At 41.3% G+C, this 25,013-nt stretch overlaps 1 protein-coding gene across 3 annotated transcripts in view; it reads right to left on the bottom strand.

The window, feature by feature from the left end:
- IL18R1 (interleukin 18 receptor 1) overlaps nucleotides 1-23,726 on the bottom strand; it is a 41,055-nt gene extending 17,329 nt beyond the window's left edge. Inside the window, exons 1-7 of one of the 3 annotated variants that reach the window (XM_073351595.2) lie at nucleotides 23,631-23,726; nucleotides 18,514-18,593; nucleotides 16,631-16,871; nucleotides 12,291-12,468; nucleotides 10,166-10,319; nucleotides 9,156-9,221; nucleotides 5,599-5,749 (exon numbers count right to left, since the gene is read on the bottom strand). In XM_073351595.2, coding sequence (XP_073207696.1) covers nucleotides 5,599-5,749; nucleotides 9,156-9,221; nucleotides 10,166-10,319; nucleotides 12,291-12,468; nucleotides 16,631-16,871; nucleotides 18,514-18,571 — 848 coding nt within the window. In that variant the 5' untranslated portion in view covers nucleotides 18,572-18,593; nucleotides 23,631-23,726. Of the gene's footprint in view, nucleotides 1-5,598; nucleotides 5,750-9,155; nucleotides 9,222-10,165; nucleotides 10,320-12,290; nucleotides 12,469-16,630; nucleotides 16,872-18,513; nucleotides 18,599-23,630 lie in introns of all 3 variants that reach the window. The other 2 variants (XM_073351605.2, XM_073351583.2) reach the window with 2 other exon arrangements.
- Nucleotides 23,727-25,013: the final 1,287 nt, after the last annotated feature.

Genomic DNA, 25,013 nt, shown 5'->3' on the forward strand with positions numbered 1-25,013 from the left:
GGGACAACTTCCTGGTGCAAATGCTGGAGGAACGGACTAGGGGTTGTGCTCCTCTTGACCTGCTGCTCACAAACAGGGAGGAATTGGTAGGGGAAGTAGAAGTGGGTGGCAACCTAGGCAGTAGTATCCATGAGATTGTTGAGTTCAGGATCCTAACTAAAGGAAGAAAGGAGAGCAGCAGAATACGGACTCTGGACTTCAGAAAAGCACACTTGGACTCCCTCAGGGAACTGATGGACAGGATCCCCTGAGAGGCTAATATGAGGGGGAAAGGAGTCCAGGAGAGCTGGCTGTATTTTAAAGAAGCCTTATTGAGGGCGCAGGAACAAACCATCCCAATGTGCAGAAAGAATAGCAAATATGGCAGGCAACCAGCTTGACTTAACAGAAAAATCTTCAGTGAGCTTAAACACAAAAAGAAAGCCTACAAGAAGTGGAAACTTGGACAGATAACTAGGGAGGAGTATAAAAATATTGCTCAAGTGTGCAGGGGTGTAATCAGGAAGGCCAAAGCACAACTGGAATTTCAGCTAGCAAGGGATGTGAAAGGTAATAAGAAGGATTTCTACAGGTATGTTAGCAACAAGAAGGTGGTCAGGGAAAGTGTGAGACCTTTACTGAATGGGGGAGGCAACTAGTGACAGATGATGTTGAAAAAGCTGAAGTACTCAATGCTTTTTTTGCCTTGGTCTTCACAGGCATGGTCAGCTCCCAGACTGCTGCACTGGGCAGCACAATATGGGGAGGAGGTGAGCAGCCCTCAGTGGTGAAAGAACAGGTTAAGGACTATTTAGAAAAGCTGTGCACAAGATGTGCACAAGTCCATGGGGCCGGATGCGCTGCATCCGAGGGTGCTGAGGGAGTAGGCTGATGTGATCGCAGAGCCATTGGCCATTACCTTTAAAAACTTGTGGCGATTGGGTGAGGTCCCGGACAATTGGAAAAAGGAAAATATAGTGCCCATCTTTAAAAAAGGGAAGGAGGAGAATCCGGGGGCTTACAGCCTCAACTCAGTCCCTGGAAAAAATCATGGAATAGGTCCTCAAGGAATCCATTTTGAAACCCTTGGAGGAGAGGAAAGTGATCAGGAACATTCAACATGGATTCCGAAAGGGCAAGTCATGCCTGACCAATCTGATTGCCTTCTATGATGAGACAACTGGCTCTGTGGATATGGGGAAAGCGGTGGATGTGATATATCTTGACTTTAGCAAAGCTTTTGATATGGTCTCCCACAGAATTCTTGCCAGCACGTTAAAAAAGTATGGATTGGATGAATGGACTATAAGGTGGAAAGCAGGCTAAATCGTCGGGCTCAGCAGGCAGTGATCAACAGCTCAATGTCTAACTGGCAGCTGGTATCAAGTACAGTGCCCCAGGGGTCAGTCCTGGGGCTGGTTTGGTTCAACATCTTCATCTTCATTGATTGCACCCTCAGCAAGTTTGCAGATGACACTAAGCTGGGGGGAGAGGTAGATATGATGGAGGGTAGGGATAGAGTCCTGAGTGACCTAGACAAATTGGAGGATTGGGCCAAAAGAAATTGGATGAGGTTCAACAAGGACGAGTACAGAGTCCTGCACTTAGGATGGAAGAATCCTATGCACTGCCACAGGCTGGGGACCGACAGGCTAAGTGGCAGTTCTGCAGAAAAGGACCTGGGGATTACAGTGGACGAGAAGCTGGATATGAGTCAACAGTGTGCCCTTGTTGCCAACAAGGCTAACAGCATATGCGGCTGCATTAGTAGGAGCATTGCCAGCAGATCAGGGGAAGTGATTATTCCCCTCTGTTCGGCACTGGTGAGGCCACATCTGGAGTACTGCATCCAGTTTTGGGCCTCCCACTGCAGAAAGGATGTGAACAAATTGGAGATAGTCCAGCAGAGGGCAACAAAAATTATTAGGGGGCTGGGGCACATGACTTATGAGGAGAAGCTGAGGGAACTGGGATTATTTAGTCTGCAGAAGAGAAGAGTGAGGGAGGATTTGATAGCAGCCTTCAACTACCTGAAGGTGGGTTCCAAAAAGGATGGAGCTAGGCTGTTTTCAGTGATGGCAAATGACAGAACAAGGAGCAATGGTCTCAAGTTGCAGTGCGGGAGATCTAGGTTAGATATTAGGAAAAACTATTTCACTAGGAGGGTGGTGAAGCACTGGAATGGGTTATCTAGGGAAGTGGTGGAATATCCATCCTTTGAGGTTTTTAAGGCCCGGCTTGACAAAGCCTTGGCTGGGATGATTTAGTTGGGGTTGGTCCTGCAAGGAGTTGGACTCTATGATCTCCGGAGGTCTCTTCCAACCCTAATCTTCTATGATTCTATGATCCAGGAGTTCACATTTGTCTGTGGCTTGGTGAAATATAATTATAGGACATACCACCAGTTTGGGGTCTGCCCTTTTTTTGACAGTCTGCCCTGAGGTAGGGACTCAGGGTTGTGAGCCACTCCAGACGGCGTGATAGATGGCCTATCATTATGAAGTACAGAAAAATATTACTCCTGATCTTCTTGGAACCCATTGCTACCAGTTTCCAAAAAAGTAAAGAATTTTTCATTTTGGCAGCAAATTTGAATTCTTTCCACAATGCCATGCAATGTTCCATCTTTTTTCTTTTGGCAATTTTTTATAAAGCTTCCTAAAATTAACTAGCTTTTGGGTGGAATCCTGTGAGCTTCCTTTCCTGGCCTCCCTTGCCATCATCTAACAGTTTTCTTTTTTATGAAAACAATTGCTGTCATACCAAATTATTTTATCTTTCAGAGGGAAGGAATAACCCTTTTTGGTACCTGTAATTTATGTACAATATTGTTATACACATTAAGTGATATATGCACATCTCTAAGGTCTAAAAGATGTGGGTTTTTTTCACCCTAGCTGATAATTACAGGAGAGATTCTCTTTAATTTTAGATTTAACCAATGGATTACACTTACTTCGCCTTGCATGTAAGGCTTTGAAATTAGAAGTGAAATACTGTCCAACAGGGATCAGCTGATGTAATGGGGCCAGATAGCAAAAATTAACCTGGAGGGGTAGAAGGTCACTATCATATTTAAGGGCCACTGAAAAGTTAGCAAAACAAGGCCAACTTAAAATTGGAACTTCAGTATAGTCAGTCATACTTGTCCCTCTAAGAGAGGTATAAATCAAATGACCCACTATGTCATCACTGCCCCTACCATTTAGTATTCCCAGCCCGAATCTGTCCAAAATCACCAAAAATATCCAGCCTGCTGAGTTTATTACTTTATCTTTAGAATTTCTTGGGGGAAGGACAAACAACTGGTCATTAAAAGTACTATTTGAAAGACGCTGCAATTTCTTATCTTCCCCACCCAACTGAGCATGAAAATCACCTATAAGAATTGGATAATTTCCAAGCAGCCAGCATCTCAGTAATAGATTCTAACTCTGCCCATATAGCTTCATTGTAACAGGGGAATCAAATGAGCATTCATTAAAATATTATCTAGAAAGGTGATACTACAAGCTTGAGGATAGGATTTACCCAGAACTAATACTATATATTAGTGTAGCTATAGCAGGATATTGATCGAAATGAAAAGGGCTTGACCAGTAACTGATTTGCCCTTTCTAACATGTTTAATAGATCCTTCCAAACAAAATTCATAGCCTGAGAGATACAAAGATTCATCTTTGGTAAGCCAGGTTTCTTGTAAAAATATTATATCAAATTGCACTAAATAAGTTTTAAGTTCCAGATCACGAGCTTTACTTTTGAGGCTGTTAATGTTCCATGATATAATTTTAATAACAATTTTATAAAAGCTCTGTAGAGCACCATCTAGCTGGTCAAGTCAGTTCTGTACTAGCAGTCTCAATTTATAAGTTACCAGTACAAATCGCCCCACTGGATTTACAGTTATAATTAATTCCCCAATTCTTTCTTCTTCAATTCTTTGATTACCTGTTAACTTCTGTGCATTAGAATCTAGAGCCAACCCAGCCTGGTACATCTGCACCAACAGAATTTTTGGAAAAGTCCTTATCCTTACCCTTTCTTGTAACTGGCGGGGAGGCAAGGGAGAGAACCATTCAGATAATCATTCTCTTACTGGTTCTTTTTTACTTTATCTATTCTATATCCTTTAAAACAAAGACTATCTCTCAGACCCCAAATCTTCTTAACCACCCACCAATTTTAAATGCTACCAACACACAATCTTTTAGACTTCAGTCTTTTAACCTTTAAAATTTGATCTCTGGGCGAGGAGTAAAACACCACTTGTTCAAATAGCAGTTCAATCCAATGTAGTAAATGAGCTAGAGACACATGAACAAGTCAAGCAAAATCAATCCCCACACTTGTCCATGTGCAACACAGGTCTTCTTCTGAAGATCTAGCATGTTCAATATTTGTTACATAGCTAGCCCCACCTCTATCATCATACTCTGTAACTTCCATATTTAAAGCTCAGTCAACTGGAGAGGAAAATATCACTCTATCCTCACAGCAAACAGCTCCTCCCCTTAATCAGGCACAGAGCTTCACTTGTGCTGAAGCTAACAGTTGGCCAATAACTGGCATTTCACACATCCAACAGTTAAATAAAATTAGCCAGTATTTAAGAGGCTGGATGCCTTTGCAGCCTCTGGGTAACTTCAGTTTCCCCATTTTCAAATGAAACAGCCAGCCCCTAACTCTAATATGTATGGGGAAGCCTGATAGTTCTCCTTCCTGGACTATTCAAACAAGCTAATGACAATCTGTTCAGTCATCATTGAGCTGAATGTACAACAGCTCTCTTAGTACAACCGCTAGAGCTCTAGGCATGTTCATAACATGCACATCAGTACAGGATGTGTGACACTTTTCAGGCCCCTGGAATCGGAGTATAGTTTACCCACCAAATGGCTCTTGATTAGAGCTAGTTTAAAAAATTCTGACCATGTTTTTTCATCAGAAAATGTCTGATGAAATGTGTTGATTTCTACAAATTTTCATTTAGAAAAAAATCAGATTTTTTTCTGATTTATCATGTTAAAACAATTTTTAGTTTAGAAATTTAAAAAAAAATAAATCAAATTCAAAACAAAATGTTTCATTGTTACAAAAATGAAACAGAACCAGTCTCACTGTCCCAAAATGAATTTTTTTTTCAATAATTTCCTTTCTTGGAAAATTTTGAAATTTCAATATCTCAGAATGTTTTGTGGAACAGAAATTCTAGTTCCTGCATAGCTCTACTACTGATACATATTTCTCTCCCCTTCTCATTGTTAATTTTCACAGTTAAACTCCAGCAGGAGTGTACATCGACGCTACTGCCAAGGAAGCCTCTACTGAGGCAAAGAGCAGAACAATGGGAGACTCCAGCATAATTATGACTATGCCTACAGCATTGCACATGTACATACAGTGAAAACCTGACAGTCTTAAAAAAAAATGTTAAGCTACATTAAAAGTCATGATCACAGACATCCTGCATGGAAACCTATGGCCAGCTGATAGGTAGATTGTGAGAGACAGGACTGAAGGAAACTCAGATGTTACACTTAACTAGCAGAACACAAAATGCAGTACGTTATATTGCACAAACACTGAAGAAAAACATTTTGCAGTAAACATACTTACAAATCATACTCCTTTTCACATATTGATTGTTCCTCCTTAGTGCTCTCTGAACATGAATTTAAATTTTTGACTACCCAGTGCAGGAGGTATATTGGCTTGGCAGCATCTGAGTAACCCAAGAAAACTGTGCAGTTGAGTACCACCTCTTTACCTAGGCAAACCAATATAAAAATTAACATCCGCTCATAGGAATAGTGCAAACGTTCACAATGCAATGGGGAGTCTGATTGCCAGAGATGCAATCTGGATGTCATAGGACAACCTTCAGTGTGGCTTCCGGCATGTCGAAAAATACAGCCAACCTTTCTGTGTATTACAGTATCCACACAAGTGCACTGAAAATTGACTGAACTCCTTAAAGCATTTTGAGCCCTTTAACAGTTGAGATACTAGCAATGCATTTGGATCACTTCAGCTGATGGCAATTTTCAACTGATAGACATTCAGATGACCTATAGTTGAGGGGTGATGAGCCATTTCCATCTTAACACCTTATATGCCCCTGTTATTTAACTAACAATATATATTCAAACCAGGTTTCTGATGGGTAGGTGACCCACAAGATTACAAAAGCCTTCTCTCACATCTCCACACAAAAGTCTTCCATACTAGAAGAAATATCCCTACATCACAAGCTATTTTCTGTGCAATGATGAAGCATTGTAGCTGTGTCAGCTACAGGTGCCGACATTTTGCAACTACGTTTGCCCATGTATTGTGAAAGTAATCAGCTTAGAGACTCTCAAAAACTGTAAGGTTAATTTAATAGCACAGGCATTTCATTTTCAGAGAAACATTCTTGGTTTTGTTATTGCTATGCACTGTATGCAACGTAAACCGAGAGGTCAAATAGCTGCCTGATTTTAGAACTCCGTGGGCATTGTTTGGTGGCTCGGGCCCAGTTCCAAAGAGGCTTGGGGTTTAGGTGCCTAAGTTCCAGTTTTGGCACCACTGTGATCCTCAAAACTCCTGCTGAACCTTGTAGGTGCCTAAACTCACTTGGGCCTATGTCAGGGTAACAGATCCCATGGTGCTTAAGTTTCTGCCTTTGAGCACACTGCATCTCTCTAGGCATCCAGACACCCATCTCCCACCTAAGCCCCAGAGTGATTCACAAACTTGGGAAAGACAGACATTCATCCACCCAAGAAGCGTGTGGGGCCAGATCTAATAGGCTTGCTCAGTGGCCACCTTCCAAACTGGGTCCCATTCAAAATTGGACAGAGGAGGCTGTGGTGATGCTGTTCTTGTAACTTTTAGCCCAGTGATTGCATACTCATATAGGACATGGGAGACCAGAATTCAGTTCCCCCTTTTGCCAGAAGGGGAGAATGGATTTGAAAATGGGTCTCCCATCACATAGAAGTGTGCTCTACCCACCAAGCTATGAGACAGGCTGATGTGGGGCTCTCTCAGTCTCTCCTGTTGCACTATGGATAAATAACGAAGGAACAATTCGAGCAGGGGGACTGCAACCTGGGTCTCCCACATGGGTTTCCTAACCACCAGGCTACAGAGTTTCTGCTCACTTTCTCGCTTGCTCTTGCCCAGTGGCCACACCTTTGTGGATAAATACTTAAACAGTCATTGGGCCAGAGACAGAAAGAGAGAGATCATCATTTAAACACAATGGAAGAACTTCAACAGGAGAGACAGAGAACCCAGACAAGAATATCCCAATGGTTCAAGCACTTGCCTGAGAAGTGGGAGATCCTCTGTTCAAATCTTTTCTTCCCCTCTGGCAGAGACGGGGGGATTTGAACCTGCGGCTCCCACATCCCAGGCAAGTGCTCTAACCACTGGGGTAAAAGGTATAAGGTGGGCACCACCAACTCCTTCAGACATCTGGTGGATGGCAGTAAGGCAGGTACCTACCTCAATAAATGCCTTAGGTGCCTAAACTGTCTGACTCCAGGTGGTGAGTTCCCATTCATGGATAATTAAGCAGAGACAGGTGCCTCCATGCCCTGGAACACACTCCTCTCATCAGCATCTCTTATTGGATAGTTTAGGTGGGTACCCACCTAGCATTCTGGCTTGGGGATCACATTGTAAGCTGCCTAGATCTCCCCATTCATTGCATAAGGAGCCTAGGAACCTAACTCAAGCTTTGTGGATTGCAATGGTGTTCCTGTTATTTTCTAGGCACTTAGAAGTTAGGCACTGTGATGCTCAGCATTGCAACACTAAAGACCTTTTCTGGATCCAGGCCTCAGACTCTAGGAGCAGGAAGTATGTGTTGCTGATCTCCTCCAAGCTTCGCAGCCAATAAGAATCAATCAATGTATCATCTGCATCAATGTACATGAGGCTAAACTGAGTCCAGACTAAGCTGCAATCAAAGGACCAGTTGTGCTAAAAGTTAATTGTGTCCCTGGGCCAGTTCTTGTACCAAGACAACTCAGAGTATTTTCCCCCCATCTGTAGATGATCAAGGACACCATATAGAACAGGATGTGGTATGCTGTTCTCAAAGAATTCAAAGAGATCATTTTCTAACCCACTGAGATTCAGGTATTACTAGAAAGCCAATTTTCTAAGGAATTTGTCACATGAAGCCTGATCTGCAGTTATTTTTTAACTTAAAACATCATTCCAAGAATGCAATGTCAGTACCCATCCACACTTCCAAGGTACTTTGTCCTCATAATCCACAAAGTAACTTCATTTAAAATATCTCTGCATGTTTTATAAGGTAGCTGTCAAACTGTAAGGTTTGTGCAGGCACATTTTAAATAAATGGCTATAGGAAGTTGACGTAGATTGAGCACCATTGTCACAGCACACAGTTCAAATGGAATTGTTTTTAGAATCCTCCTTATAGGATCCATATGAAAATCTGTCTAACTCAGCTACTACACACATTAAATACTGAATCACAGTTTGCAGGGATTGAAAACTATATCCGCTACTCACCTAAAGTGTAGCTCTAACATGTTTTTAAATAAACTAACCTGTTTTACGCCACACAAAGTATGTGTCCACACACAAGTTAGTTAATGCACTGCTCCTATCCACTGGGGCATACAAGATTTTGGCTTTACTAGTGCTCTTGGCACAAATGTGTACTACAGTAGTTCTTCTGCAGTTCAGACAGGTCTGCCTAACTGGCTGTGTTGACAGGTTTGCCAACCTTCCTACTTTCCATGTCTCTGTACAGAAAGGCATCCTAAAACACACTGAACCACACATTAAAGGGGTCGCTCTGCCTTACTATCCACTTGATGACCTATCCCTCCTGTGTCAGCCATCCAATGTGGCTTTGAGGTCTACAGAACCAGGAAACGTGACTAGAACTTCCTTTTGCTGGCCATAGTGAGCATCTCAGTTTCCTCTTGAACAAGGTAGCTGAACTCAGTGAATGTTTATGCCAGTTACTATCAATGATGACTCATCTGAAATAGGGAAGCCACAAATCAACACTTAGGCCCAGTAGGTAGCTATGGATCTGAGCAAAGAGAACTTGCAGACAGTTCTGAGTTTCACTAAACATACACCATATAGAGATCAGAACAAAACAACATACATTCACAAAGATTATTTATATAATTAGATACCTATTTGTGTTTCAACATAAATTTCTCCAGGTTCAATTATCTCCAATTTAACAACTTCTGCTGCATCTAAGAAAAAAAAAAGCAATATTTTAAAATGCCATTTTTCTAACATCCCACCTCTGTAAAATTATACAAATGGCTCTATTTCAAAAACCCATGCTTAAGCATATCATATAGATTTCAGCCTACTAGTAATATATTTATGAACACTGATGAATCAGCAGTATAATTTCATCTGAGTAACAACAGCTGATGCTCTGGCATTACCAAGTAGTTTAAAACAGCAAAATGGTATGTCCTGTTGAATTTTTTTCCATGAACTCATAAAGTGTTCCATTTATGAGGTCCTCAAAGATTCATCTCCAAGACCGCTTCTGAAATCGTTGCATTTATTACTGTGGCTAAATTTAACAGAACGGAAGAGGTGGAAGCTGGCGAGGGGGGCAGGGAGAGAGGAGGAGAAATCAGAACATTCACATAAGACTAAATAAAACCAGTAGATTTTTTTTTGCTTGTCTCTTTTTGCTTTTTAAATTATTAAGAAGCTTACTTATAAAATAAGTCAAAGTGCAAAGTCAAAGAGTTTTGCTTTCCCTGGGGGAAGAGAGATATAGTTCTGTGTACACTGTACAGTACATAACAAGAACTACAATAGATTGGAACATGTTTCAAGTTCACTCGATCATGCATATTTCAGAGGATTTTACTTAATTTCAAAGAGCTTCTCTCTAGTCCATAGCCCATCTTCATTATTTTTAATGTTGAATTCTAAAATATTCAGCACGCTTATATTGGTAGATGGTGCCTCTTCAACAATTAGACTGAACAACATTGTCCAGTTTGAACTGATCACAATATGCAATAAATACATGACCTAATGATATCTACAGTTAGAGATAATGACCTACATCTTTCCTCTTCACAAAGCCTGAGAAAATGGACTTTGCATAGGAAGCCTCCATTAAATATTTAATTATATCGTCTTCAGACGCCTAAGAAAACAATCTTACCATCTTTCACCATCAGCTCTGTTGTACTTGTGGTGTTGAATGCCTTTCCTGCATGACTAATTGAAACAACACATGTGTAATTCCCAGAGTCTTCAATCTTTAAACTAGAAAAATCCAGTTCCTTCTCGTTTGCAGAGTTATAGATGTTACAGTTCTGTTTCAATAAAGAAAATTTAAATAATTTTCATGCTATGGATACACTCTGAAGCTTCAAATGAGAAAATAAATATTTTAAAATGAAACCTTTGGGGGAGAATGCTCAGAGATGGCTAAGAGAGGCTGAGGTCCAATTTTCAAACATGGGCACCCAAATACAGCATTGGGACAGCCAAATGACAATATAGCACACAAAATAAGAAATGAGAGTAATCCAAAATAATCATGTAGATTAAGTACCAAACTGAGTACTCAATCACAGGATTTGGGCACCAGAGAGAGTCTCATGTTGAAAACTGGGACCAAGATTTTAAAAAATTATCTCATTTTCAAATCCCTCCATGGTTGCTCAGTATTTTTGAAAATCAGGCCATTTACTCACAGTGTCTAAATATAGATTTAGGAACTGAATTTTAAGTATCCATTTTTCGAAAATTTGGCTAGGCTCTGCAAGCTTAGCCAATCCATTACTCAAAGAAGTTGTTCTCTAGTGTGCCATGTGTGTGTCTCAGCATTGCCACAGTTGGAATGTGATTTGCATACACACGGAAATAGTACTCATCAAAAATGGGGGGGTGGGAAGGTGAGGGGAATCAACATTTCAGAATTGTTTCCAGGGTTCAAAACAACCCCTTTGTCATTTTTTTTTCAAAATTTTTAACCATTTCAATAATGGTTTTGATTAAAAAAAGATTTGAATTGTTGTGAAGAATTTCACAAAAAATTCTGTTTGGTAGAACACTATTCCCAAATTAGACCAGTGCTTTACAAATGAATGGTATAAAGCAGATAGATAAGGCACTTCTATTCACCCTCTCATTATACAAGAAGAAAGGGACATTCAATGAATGCTGAAGGTAGCACATATAAAACGGATAAAAGGAAATACTTTTTCACACAATGTACACTTAGCCTGTTGGACTCATCATCACAAGTTACCACTGAGGCCAAGAGCTTAGCTGGGTTCAAAGGAGGATGGGACATTTATATGGGTAATAAATATTTCCAGGGTTATAAAGTAAAAATTAAAAAGCAAATAGGAGTTTGGAAAGAGATATAAACCCCCATGCTTCAGGGCACACACCAACCTCTAACCATTGCGGGTCAGGAGGAAACTTTCCCTGGAGCAGGTTAACTAATAACTGACTACTCCAGCATTTCTTGCACTTTCCTCTGAAACAAATGATATTGACCACTGTCAAGAGACAGGACGGACCGACCACTGATCTGATCTAGTATGGTAGCTCCTATGCTCCAAAATGAGCATGCAACATCTCTGATCGCAACTGTTGGAAGCGGACAAACAGTATCCATATAAATCCATGGAGGAATGGAGAGGGCTACCCAACATGGTGAAGAGATAGGAAGACTAAAGGAATGTGTCCAAGGCTTTAGCCCAATTATGGAACACAGTGCACTACAACTGCAACTGTTGTAATCAGGTCCCCTGATTTGGTGTATTTGTAGTACAGAAGAGACTTATGGTTCACTTTAAACAATGGAATTTATTTTACATCTCTTAATGCTATAAATGATCTGAAACACCAAAACTTCCAAGCTGCCAACTACCATATAAGCAAATCCCAACACTCAGGTTAAGTCCCTTTGCACTCCTTTTAGTGTCAGGATCCCACATGCACTAAAGAGAGTTGAGGCTGGGTAATTTATCAGGTAGGTTCAAGCATCAAATATTTTACCATTCCCCAACCCTGAGATCATAAGTAATTCCTAATTGCTAGTATACTTTATCTTGCAAATCTTTGCAAGTAGACAAATGGGTTTTCTTTTGTGTGTCTGTACTAAGAACTGTGTCACTTACCAGAATTACTGAAGATTTTTACATGACTGTAGAACTACTCTGAAACCTTTTAGATGTTTGTAAGTTTGTAATCTACCTTTCCCAAGGTCTAACATTTCATTATTTTTTTTTTTACTACTAATTTGGGTGGTGATATTTTTGGTTACTTACCTTGTACCACATTATAGTGACATTTTTATTGTGGTGCACAGCATTGCATTTCAGTGTATAACCTCTTCCAACATCTTCAACTTGCCTGGATAAATGATTTGTGTTAAAACAACTGTCTTTACTTCTTTTGAGTACATTCAGGGACCACTTTTGTAATGTGACATTATACGTTCCATTGCTATGGAATAAAAAAAACAATTTTGGGTGTTTTTTAAAGTCATGTAGGTAGGGTAATTATACAACAAAATAAAAAATATATACCTAAAATATAATCATTAGAAAAAAAGCATACCAATATTGCCCCATTTTATTTTACTTCCTTTTCTTTACTTCCCCACATAAACTAGGTGTTATTTTCAGTAAAGGCCCAGCTTAAGTAACAGATAAGCATATCAAAACAGAATCATGAAATCATTCAGTTTCATAATTATTTATAATAATATAACAATATATGGTGGCAAGTATACATACAAATTAGCCTAACGATGCTCAAGTAGTTAAAAATGACTAGTTAGTGGATTTATAGACTTACTCATCTAATTCACTAAGGTCTGATGTAGTGATAATAATTTAAAAAGTGATTTGTGAATATTTATGAACAAATAAACTTGGCAAGCTCACTCTGCCGTTGTTCATGTGGTCACATTATTCATTGTTGCTGTACAGACAACCAGCAAAGTATTTGTGAAAATGTTCACAAATCCTGAGGGTTTCATGGAGAAGCTCAAATTACTACTGAACAAAGACACTTTGTTTCATAGCTACATATTACCTGAAAGACAGAGTTAATTATTTTTATACAGTATGTAAATACTTTCATTGTTGAATATTCCCATGTACATTAATGTGGGCCAAATGTGATCTGGAGGAGTCTTGAGGGAATTAAAGTATTGGGGAAAGATGAATGTTACTGAAAGGCAATAATCAACGTTTCAAAAAAGGCGCCTAAAATGAAGCTCTCAATTATACATTAAGGCATCTAAACAAGTAGCTTGATTTGCAAGAGTACTCACAGACTTTTGCTTTACATTAACATACTTGCTAACAAAAAATATCACAAATAAAAATGTTTGCAATAAAAAGAGCCATGAATACCACCAAAGCAAATTCAGCTTTTACTCAATTAAATTATTTTAACGTTTTCCCAATTCTAGTGTACCAAATATGTTTTGTAGTTTTATCAGCCTTCTGTATGACCCTGAACAACATTGTTAATGTTAAACATCCTTTATTTTATATATAATTTCTCTGTTGAATCCTAAAATAAATACTAAGCTACTTTTGTTTTATTTAGTCTGGACTGAGTTGGAGATAGTTCTATTAGAGGAAATACCCACTGATACTGTTTTCAAATATATGATCTATATAACAGTCATAATTTCAGAAGAAAGGAGTGGATTAAACATTGGCCTCATGTTCTGATTAATAAATGTATGGGGAGTCAGAGTAAACCAATCCAAAAAAAATTGGCGTGGCACAGTCTAAAAATTAGTTGTGTATCACAAGAGGGAAAACGAAGAAAGCAGGAAAAGTTAACCTATTTATTTATATGCTCAACATGACCTTTGTCACCTGAGAATTAATAATAGATCTATTGTTACTACACCCCGGTGAGGTAGGGAAGTATTATCATCTAGAATTTGCAGATGGGGAATAGAGATGGACAAACTAACTGACTTGCCCAAAATCATGGGAAGCCTGTGATAGAATGAGGAACTGAACCCACATCTTTTTTTAATCCTAGCACAGTGCTCAACCGCAAGGTCATACTTCCTCCCATTAGACAGTCCCTCAGCATAATAAGAGAGGCCCTCCCTCTGTGATAACACATTCTGTGAAATAACTTCACAGTTAGCTGCACAACACACTGAAGATGTTGGGCCAAATTCAGACCTGGTGTAAACAGGTGCAACTCTATAGATGACGACCCTTACACTAGGTATGAATTTGGCTTGGAGCATCTCCAATCCAGTCTACCACATATAAGATTTTAGTCAACATCCATTAAGAGACATCCTTGTCTCTTACACTCCATGAGGTTTTATCTTTCTGTCTTGGCTTTCACTTTAGTTCTTTGGTTGTACTTTGTGGGGAATATGGTATTACAAAATCACTATTTGACTAAAACTCAAAACATGTAGCCTGGCTCAGCAAAGCACATTGGAAAGTGAAAATTCATAAAGTAGCAATTAAGATTTTACAAAAAAAAAAATACTGTACATATTAGATTACAAATCACCCCTCAGCCATTTCACTATCAAGGTCAGATTTTGACTTAGTATTACCACTTTACAGTTGAGTGCTGAGCATTCTGTTCCCAAAGCATGTAAGCATATGTTCAGCTTCAAGAATGGGTATAGTCGCATTGACTTCAACAGGGCCATACATGCATAAAGCTAAATACATGCGGAAGTATTTGCAGGCTCAGAGCCTTAAAGTGTGTCATTTGCTTGTCACTGACTTCCACCTCTAATTTTTTTTTTCAGTTACTTACAATTTACCTAGTTACAAGGTCACAACTATGGAAGAGCTTATTTGACCTGATTTGTAGTAACCACAGGAATTTAGGATATGAGATGCACAAAACCATACAAACAACACCACAGATGTGTGGTAAAGATTGTCAGTCAACTCCACTTGTCAAATGTAGCAGGAACCTTCATGACAAGAAATGGGGCTAACTGTGGTCAACTCTGTGCTAAACTGTTAAATTGCCTCAATAAACAAAACTGCACTCATTTCATTTATTTATTTATTTATTGAGGGAGGGGCTTGGTTTGTTTGATTTTGTTTTTATTGTCTGCTTTTCCCATCAGAACACTGATTTGTTGTGAAAATGTTTCATTGGTGCATTTCTGCTTTATCTAAGGAACCTCTATTTTTCTCCAGGGTCAAAAGAGCTGAGTAAAGACTATAACATGAACATATAATTCAATCAATTTCACCTATTTCTTTTAGTACATTGTCCAGTAAAGCCAGTTGCAAATTTTCAACTGAAAATGACTTTTTTTCTATAATGAAATTTCTTGAAAAAATGGTTGACATTTTTCAATTTTCATGAAAAATGTCAATACTTTTAATCAACAATTTAATTGATAACCATTTTGATACTATCAAAAATTCTAAAAATCGTTCCTATAATTTTTAAGTTCATATTTAAATAAAGTTAATTTAAAAATCAACAAATAAAATCATATTAGAAACTAATTACAATTTTTGGACATTTAAAAAAATAATGGAGGCTTTCTGTTGGTAAATTAGGTCTAATATAAAGTTGTAGTTCATGAAATTCTAGCCCTTTTTATTATTGGAGAACTGAGTTTTGTATTTTTCAGTGCTATATATCTGCAGTCACACATCTACTCTGTATTTTATAAACAGAAAAGAGCCCTTTAAAATTTTCCGGTAATCAAAGCACAAACCACTGCTTACATAATACACTATTAAAAAGGAATTATTATTTTAGCCTTTGTCTTGAAATGTTCTGTAATTTCAGTATAAGTCAATTATAATAGAAACATCTTCACCTTTTCAAAACTTGATTTAACCACTGTTAAACCACACTTTCTTCCTGCCCTACTGAACAATATCACAACTAAAAGTGCACTAGTCTTACAGCTCCATTTGAGTCACGGCTTTGTAAAAGCTATTCTGAGGTGAAAGAGCATACTCAACTAAAAATCAACAAATTCCATTTGTGCTTTTAATAATGCCAAAGATGTAAAGTTCTGTATAAAAGCCAGAGCCTAATTATGCCATTCTTACTCATCTTGTGTGTTACCTTAACATACAATTAGTCCCACTGATTTCAAAGGGAACACAGTCAGTTACTTACTCAATGCAAGTAGAATCATAGAATAATAGAGTTGGAAGGGACCTCTGGAGGACATCTAGTCCAACCCCCAGCCCAGAGCAGGACCAATCCCAACTAAATCATCCAAAGTAAGTCATTACTTACCCATGGAAGTAAGACTCTTCCATATCAGTTGAAAGAAATATGTTATTAATCAGTTTTTAAGCATAGATAATGTGCTGTGTCTGGGAGGAACAAAAAAACACTAGTCTTCTTTAACAAAAGTTTTGCTTAAACTTTTAGAGGGTCTGTCTACCTGCAATTAATTGTAAACTTTATGAGCTCAATTCTCCACTGCTTTGCACTCTGTGTAGTTATTTAGAGTTGTGCACATGAATGTAACATGATACTACTTGGGTAAATGTAGCTTTCTGTACCCCTTTGCATAAGTGCTAATGACTACACAAGGTTCTGGTAGTAGAGGATCGGGTCCTATTTTCATACAGTTGCAAAGACTCTACATTATCCACTGGGCATGTGTACTCACCTGAGTCTGTATATGTAATTCCCCAGGTCACTGAGTTCAGCTGGCCAAAACTCCAGAAATCTCCCATTTAAAACAAGTCTCTGTGTTGCTTGGATCAAATTCACCTTTCCTTCGCTTTCTTTGAACCAGGTCACTGTGTATGTTTTACTGCAAAGCTTATCTTGTATTGATCCAGGGAAGCAAAGGAAAAAATATTCCCCTTCAAGTACATCAATGGAGCGACGCAAGGGGCACAGCTCTTCTTCACAGAAAAAAGAATGGTTAGGAAGCAAAACACTGTTTTCAGATAAGGAGACTGGACTGATTCTAATGACAGTTGCTGTCTATCTGGTTTCTTTCTAAACAGATTTTCTTCCAGCAGGCCTAATAGCTACTGAAGAGTGTGGCCATATGAGGGAATCAATATTTATTCCAATCTGAAGATCCAGTTTTCAAATCTTTATTCAGCCCTTACTCAGGCAAAACTTTTCATGGCTAGAGGAAGGTGGGAAATGGGAGTTTTTCCCCATGGACTTCAGGAAACATCTGTAAGGGTCTGTGTGATAGAGCATGATCCTGCTCCTATCTTCTACTCTTTCTACACAGATCATTCAGAGACGTTCTATTGTTAAACACCACCCTATAATTATTTACATTGCTCTTCCCCCGCTTTACTGACCACATCATTTACAGCATCAGTTTCTCCTCTGCCAAGTACAGGGAAGAAATCTCTCCTTCCATAGACCCTTTTTGGTTCTACTCCACTAGCTTGCCCCTCCACAGCATTTTCCTTCCTCTGCTTTCTTCTACCGTCTGGGTTAATGGGTTAATTACCTTTTTAGTCCTCCTCAGACCATTCTAATCCACTAATTAGGCACAGTCAGGTCCAGCCTGGGGGTGGGGGATTTAATTGGTGTTTAAGTGATCAGAGTGCTGGCTCAGCTGTTAGTTCCCAGCTCTCTGTCAAAGCCCAATTCTGCAATCCTTATTCAGGTGGGATAGTACCTTACTTAATTGATTTCAGTGGGGCCTTACTTACAGAGTAAGGCCCTGATCCAAAGCCCATTTAATCAATTGGAATTGTTCCGCTGACTGTAACTACTTTGGATCAGGACCTAAGGTACTACTTTTAGTAAGGGAGGGTGGCAGAATCTGGTCTCTAAGACCATCTTTTTTCCTCTCCTTTCACAATTTTGCTGTTTGAAGATGGGTCTATCTAAACTGCAAAGTCTGGAACTGGATCTGAACTTTACCAAACTTTGGAAGTGTTTGGTCTAGGGTTTGGTTCAGACCCATTACTAACTTAATTAGAATAACTATCCATTGTTCTACTTAATTCCTGATATGTACTGTAGATTCCAGTACTGCAACAGAGAGAAGGAGCAGAATGTCATCGCATGATGCGTTACTAACTAGAACTAAGCAAATAACTGATTTTTCAGTTCAGTGGCCAAACCAATCAACCCAAAATGAAAATTCTTCAGTTTTTCTTGCTGAAATGAAAATCCAACAAAATTTCACTTTGAGCTGAAAATGTTTTGCTTGACTGAAACAAAAAACTTTTTTTTTCCATTTCATTTTGTTTTCAAGTATTTGTTACTCTTTGTTTGTTTCTTTAACTAAATTTCTAAATGAAATGTCTTTTCAAAACAAAAAGTTGCAATGTTTCATTCTGATTTTTTGAAATGAAACATTTAGATTTTTTCAATAAAAAAAAAGTTTGTGTTTGGCCCAAAATATCTGCCAGATTTGACCCAAATTCACAAATAGTGTCAGTCAACCCCAAACTGCATTTTTCAGCAAATAAACTATTCATTCAAAAAAATTCACCCAGCTAGAGTATACCAAATATTCACCAAATGATGCCATGTCTTACTGTCAAAGTGTTGCTGATTTATGCTTACCAGCTGTAGCTCTGCTGAGGAACATTAAAAATGGGATAATCAGACTTTCAAAAGCCATTTTCTTGACTTACTTGTAGCTTCTTCTCTGGAAAAAAGGGAAGCGTTCTTAGTTTAACTGACGGAGTATTGGAAGAAAAACAAATATACATGATCCATCACATATACAACAAATTTGTCTAAAACTAAGTTCATGAGTAATATAACAAAAGTGTAGTGAAGATGGGATTTCCACTGGAAATTTTTTTTATCATCAAAGCATATTTACATGTATAAGGTCATAATCCAGGAGTTTTATTGGCAAGGTTCATATCAGTTGGAGAGAACGGTTGTTTTTCCATCCACTATTTATATTTCATGTTAGATGTTCTATATCATTTCTTTTTGACTCATATCTGATTAAGTACTTTACATTATAAAATGCTGCTCATTCTAGCTATAGATGCATCCAAAGTATAGACCTGATCTTGCAAACTTTAATTATTGGGTGCTTGGGCTTTCCATCATGACTATGGTGTTTGAAGTCAATGGAAATTTTGCAAATGACTTCAATGAACATAAGATCAAGCCCATAGTTTGGACGCATCTGTAGTTATAGATAAAAATACAAAAATCTGTTGGCAAACCAGGAAGCATACCAGCTGTCTTCAATTTTCTTCATATTAGATTTTATTTCAACATGCCTCAGACACATAACTTATTTCTTCTTCTTCTTTGTAGGTAATTTTCCAACCTTTGAGAGCCAGTATTACCTGCTGCCCTGACTGGATTCTTCTTCAGGAGGACAGAATGAGAGTATTTTCTTTTAAAATATTCCAGTAATAATGAAATACTAAATTGGTAAGAAGGCAAAAACCTATTTCCATAGGACAATACCTAGCCCAAATTCATCTCCACAGAAGCTGGGCTATTGTGGCTTCGGCTCCTGAGCTACTAGGCATGGAGAGCTTGTTCCCACTCATTGAAATTCAAAGGAGAACTTCCATTACATTCATCAGGAGCAGGCCCAAAGTCTGCTACCTTTTCCAAGGTGGTACCTCCACTTTGTAGCCTTACATAAATGTCCTATTCCCATGAGTGAAATCACAGCATGTACATTGAAGCACCTGATTTCCTGAAGTGCTGGGACCACTTGTTCTTCCCTGTTTGAGTCACGTCCGGTTAGCTAGGGAAGAAATGTGAAAGTTGCCTACACTCAAACCAGTAATTAGCTAAAAAGAGTGGCTCTCACCTTTCCAGACTACTGTACCCCTTTCAGGAGTCTGATTTGTCTTGCGTAACCCAAGTTTCAGCTCACTTAAAAACTACTTGCTTACAGAATCGGACATAAAAATACAAAAGTGTCACAGCACACTATTAGTGAAAATTTGCTTATTTTCCTTTTTACCATATAATTATAAAATAAATCAATTGGAATATAAATATTGCACTTACACTTCAGTGTATAGTATATAGAGCAGTACAAACAAGTCATTGTCTGTATAAAATTTAAGTTTGTACTGACTTAGCTAGTGCTTTTTAAAACAAGGCAAATATCTATATGAGTTGATGTACCCCCGGAAGACCTCTGCATACCCCCAGGGGTATGTGTACACCAGGCTGAGAACCACTGAGCTAAAAAACAAAAGTTACATGAATAATAAGGTTCCATACTCTATCCTGAATTGAATATAAAGACTCAGGGATTATGCATAAAAACTAATGCAAGATTTGTTCGTTGTTTAATTCTTTGTGTTTATATCAGGTTGCATATCTTTTAGCTGAACCTTTTTTTCTCTAGAGGCAGGCATCCTAACCCGGTGAGATACAAAAAATCATAGACAGCCTTTGAAAAGGGTAGTGAAAATGTGGACAGCTACCTAAGTTTTGAAACTGAAATCTGACAATTTATGGTTCTTAAATCCTATTCCTTTTTAGCAGATCACACCAGTATGATGAGTGGAACTTCTGATACAGAATCAGGGGCACCATTTAATATCTACTCTATTTAAACCTCACTTTCTCATCCATTCCTTTAGTAGCACAGTTTTGTTGCTGCTGCTGTTGTTTTTCCTTCTTAGCAGCACATTGTAAGAGTTTCCACTCTTGATTCAAACTATTCTTTGAAATAGGCAGAAGAGTGTTCAGGGAGGTTAAGGTACAGAGTGGTATGCAAAATACTTCATAATATCTGGACTTGTGACTAATAGTTGTTCCTCATAGGCAAGACACACTCAATCTCAGACTGCTAGACCTGAATGCTTCTCTTGGGTTTCTTCCACTCATGCTAGCAAATTGTAGCACCTGAGCCACGTTATCTGCAACCATCTTCATGTCACAATCAGGAAAAATGTGGGAGGGAATTGTTTCCACTGGCATTTGTCTTATAAAAAGAGATTCTTTCAAAAAAGAGGAAGAAGTTGTGATGTTCAGAAAGCAATGAAAAAAACTATTTTTAAAATTTGGTACTAGAACTAACCAAGGGAACATTTCCTGTCAATAAAACATCAGGTCCGATATCTGAAGAATACAGGAAAACTCACCAGACTAAGTGACATGTTAATAACAGGGAATGACAGGTTTCCAGATGAAACTAGAAAAAAAACAATTCTCATTACTTTATATTAGGCCTCAATCCAGCAAAGCATTTAAACATATGCTTAAAATTATGCATACTCGTGAGCATTTTGCTGAATTGAGACTTTAAAGACTGAAGAGGGAAGAATACTCAGCGGCTCTGTGTGAACTGCAGACTTGAGGGGAACACTAGAAGAGGCAAGGGAGTTTAAATCTCTTTAACAGCACCGATTCGCTGCCCAATGGATAATATGCAGTCAAGAAGTTAGCATTTCTGAATTGGTGAATAAGGGACCTGCAATCCAAATTTCTTAGTAAGCGACCATTCCTGCTGCCGTTACAATGGTTTTAAGGAGAATATAACATACCAGAGCCTTGGGGTATGTTATATTCCTTGTTGCATGGCACTCGCTGGCCTGAATAAACTAGCCCAGGGGTGGGCAAGCTGAGACCTGGGGGCTGCAGCCGGCCATCCAGATGTTTTAATCTGGCCCTGAAGCTCTCACTGGGGAGCGGGGTCCAGGGCTTGCCCCGCTCCAGCACTCCAGGCAGGGAGTGGGGTCAGGGGTTTGCCCCACTCTGTGTGGTTCCCGGAAGCAGTAGCATGTCTCCCCTCTGGCTCCTACATGTAGGGACAGCCAGGGGGCTTCACACGCTGCCCCCGCCCAAGCACCTGTGAACGGGGCAGCATGCAGTGCTGCCTGGCTGCGCCTCCACATAGGAGCCGAAGGGAGGACATGCCGCTGCTTCTGGGAGCTGCTTGAGGTAAGTGCTGCCCAGAGCCTGCACCCTTGACCCCCTCCTGCACCCCAACCCCCCTGACCCAGCCCTGATTGCCCTCCCACCCTCTGAACCCCTCAGTCCCAGATCAAAGCATCCTCCTGCACCCCCCACCTCTCATTCCCAATCCCATCCCAGAGCCCACACCCCCAGCTGGAGCCCTTCCCCTCCCCTCTGCACCCCAACCCCAGCCCAGAGCCCCTTCCCGCACCCTGAACTCCTCATTTCTGGCCCCACCCCAGAGCCTGCACCCCCAGCCGGAGCCCACACCACAACCCCCAATTTCGTGAGGATTCATGGCCCCCCATACAATTTCCATACCCAGATGTGGCCCTCGGGCCAAAAAGTTTGCCCACCCCTAAACGAGCCCTTCTATAAGCCAGTCTGATTCTGTGACATTTCTAGGGTGCAAAGGCTCAGCAAAGACAGTCACAATGAGGTCTCAGAGCTACCAGCTGTTCAATAGTGTGTCATAGTATATATGTAGGTTATCGATCCGGTAAGTGGAAGACAAACTTTGAAAGGAGAAAAAATGAATCATCTGTGCCGGGGAAATTAGGGAATGAGCAGTTAGGAAACTGACAGTGAGCTGGGGCGGGGGTCCGGGGGGATTCCCCTGGCTCATACACACTGAAAACCTTGCTTACGGGCTCTGAGACAGGCAAGCAGCATATTGTCTCAAATCAGTTCGGATTCTACGAGCGAATACATCTCCACGGATCTGCGCTCGCACAGGGGACCGCGGCAGCGGGGCTCCCTGCTCCAGGGCGAGCCAGCCGCCTCCTGCCCCTGCCTCGCTCGGCGGGGCCCAGGAGCGTTCCGCCTTCCCGGCGAGGGCGGGGGGCTGCAGGACGGGCGAGCTGAAGAAGTTGCGGTGGTTTTGGCCCGGCCCGGCCTGGGCAGAGGCGGGGGGGGGGGTGCCCTAGCGACAGAGCCTCGCTGTAGGTTCAGCGGCGCCCTCTCAGCACCAAAGGGCTTCACCCACCCGCCACCCCCAGCCCGGGAACTCGCTCTCTCACCGGCTCCTGCGGTGCTGGCAGCGCCTCGGAGCGGGGAGCGGCCAAGGGGGAGAAACCCGGCCTGACAGGGAGACGCGCTTCACGCGCGGGCCGGGAGGAGACGCGCCCTGGGCAGGGAGGGGAAGCGCCGAGCGCCCCGGGAACAGCAGAGGCGCCCGGGCAGGGAGCGGGCCCCGGGGCCGAGCCTCTGGGGCTGCCAGCCAGGAAGGAGCCGCCTGCACGGCGGCGGCAAAGCGCCCGCGTCCTGCCGAGGCTCCGGGCGTCACCGGGGGGGCGTCCCAGCCAGAGCGCCGCTGCCTGCCCCGGGCAACGCGCCCCGCTAGGCGCCGGGCTGCTGCTAAGGCGGGAACTGCAGACCGCGGGCAGCCCGGACCAGCCGCGCTTTGCTGCGCGGAGCCCTGGCCTCTGCGGCCGCTCTCAGTGCCAAGGGGCCCCGGCACCACTTGCTTTACCGATGAACGTTACAGGCTGCGTTATTATGCGGTGGTGTTAGCCCACCACGTCCAGCTGGGGAAACTGAGGGCCAGTCTCCACCCGAGTACAGGCCAGTCAGGGCCCCCGCGACTTGACTGGACGTGGCAGTGCAGGCTTCGGTCTCAGCCACAGCAGCTATTCGCACCGAGGCAGGGGCCAGTGCCGCTCGACCCGGGTCTGTGACTCCAGCCTCCTGGGGCTGGAAGGGACGCTGAGGACTCGTCCAGACCTAGGGTGGCCAACTTCCCAACGTCTCAAAACCGAGCACCCCCACCCCAAGGCTCAACTCACCATAAAGAGAAGAGGGAGGCGGAAGGGGGACCGTGTCTCTCCTGCGCCGGCCAGCAGCAGCTCGAGGCAAAGAGTTCTCAGGGAGCTTCCTGCAGCCGTGGGAGGTTCCTGGAGGTATGTCTGACCAGGCCCCGGGCAGCAGCCTGTACAGAAGAAGCGTCCTCCCCAGCCAGGCTGGGAGGGGACTAGCGGCAGAGGTGCCTCCAGCTCTGCCCCTCCCTGGCTCTGGGGCCAGCGCTTGGGGGCTAAAGGGGCTTTGGGCTGGTGGGAGCAGGGGCACAACGGATTTGCGGTGGCTGGACTTTTGGTGTCCGGTCAATACTTCTGACCAGAGACTGTACGGGTCCCCTTAAAACCGGACTTTCCTGTCAAAAACTGGACCCCAGGCAACCCTGTCAAGGTCAGACCCCAGTGCTGAGGCAGGACCAAGTAAACTCACACCATCCCTGACATGTGTTTTGCTAACTTATTCTTAAAACCCTCCGCTGACGGGTTTCACAACCTCCCATGGAAACCTATTCCAATGCTTAACTATCCTTAGCGTTAGAAAGTTTTTCCTAAACCCTTGCTGCAAATTAAGCCCATTACTTCAGTGGACATAGAGAACTATTGATCATCATGCTCTTTACAACAGCCCTTAATATATGTGATGACTGTTATCAGGTTCCCCCTCAGGCTTCTTTTCTCAAGACTAAACATGCCCAGATTTTTTAACCTTTCCTCATAGGTCATATTTTCTAAACCGTTTTATCATCTTTGCTGTTCTCCTCTGGGACGCTCCAATTTGTTCCTTTTTCTTGAAGCATGGCATCCAGAACTAGATACGGTACTCCAGCTGAGCCCTCACCAGTGCCAAGCAGAACAGGAAAATTGCATATCTGGTCTTACATTCAACGTTCCTCTTTCCATCCCAGAATGATATTAGCCTTTTTTGCAGCTGCATCACATTGTTGACTCATATTCAATTTGTGATCCATTGTAACCCCCAAATCATTTTCAGCGATACTACTGCCTAGCTAGTTATTCCCCATTTTGTAGTTGTGCATGTGATTTTTCCTTCGTCAGTGAAGCACTTTGCACTTGTCTTTGTTGAATTTCATCTTGTTCATTTCAGACCAGTTCTCCAATTTGTCAAAGTCATTTTTATAAGCATACTCTCCACTCCATTATCCAAGTCATTAATAAAAATATTGAATAGTACAGGACAGATCCTTGTGGGAGCTCAAGAAATATACACAGTCCTCCCAGTTTGACAACAAACCATTGATAACTACTCTTTGAGTATAGTGTTTCAACAAGATGTGTGTCCACTTGATAGTAATTTCATATAGACCACATTTCGCTAGTTTGGTTATGAGAATATCATGGGATTGTGTAAAAAGA

Source organism: Lepidochelys kempii, chromosome 1, assembly GCF_965140285.1.
Source record: "Lepidochelys kempii isolate rLepKem1 chromosome 1, rLepKem1.hap1, whole genome shotgun sequence".
NCBI classification, from domain to species: Eukaryota; Metazoa; Chordata; order Testudines; family Cheloniidae; genus Lepidochelys; species Lepidochelys kempii.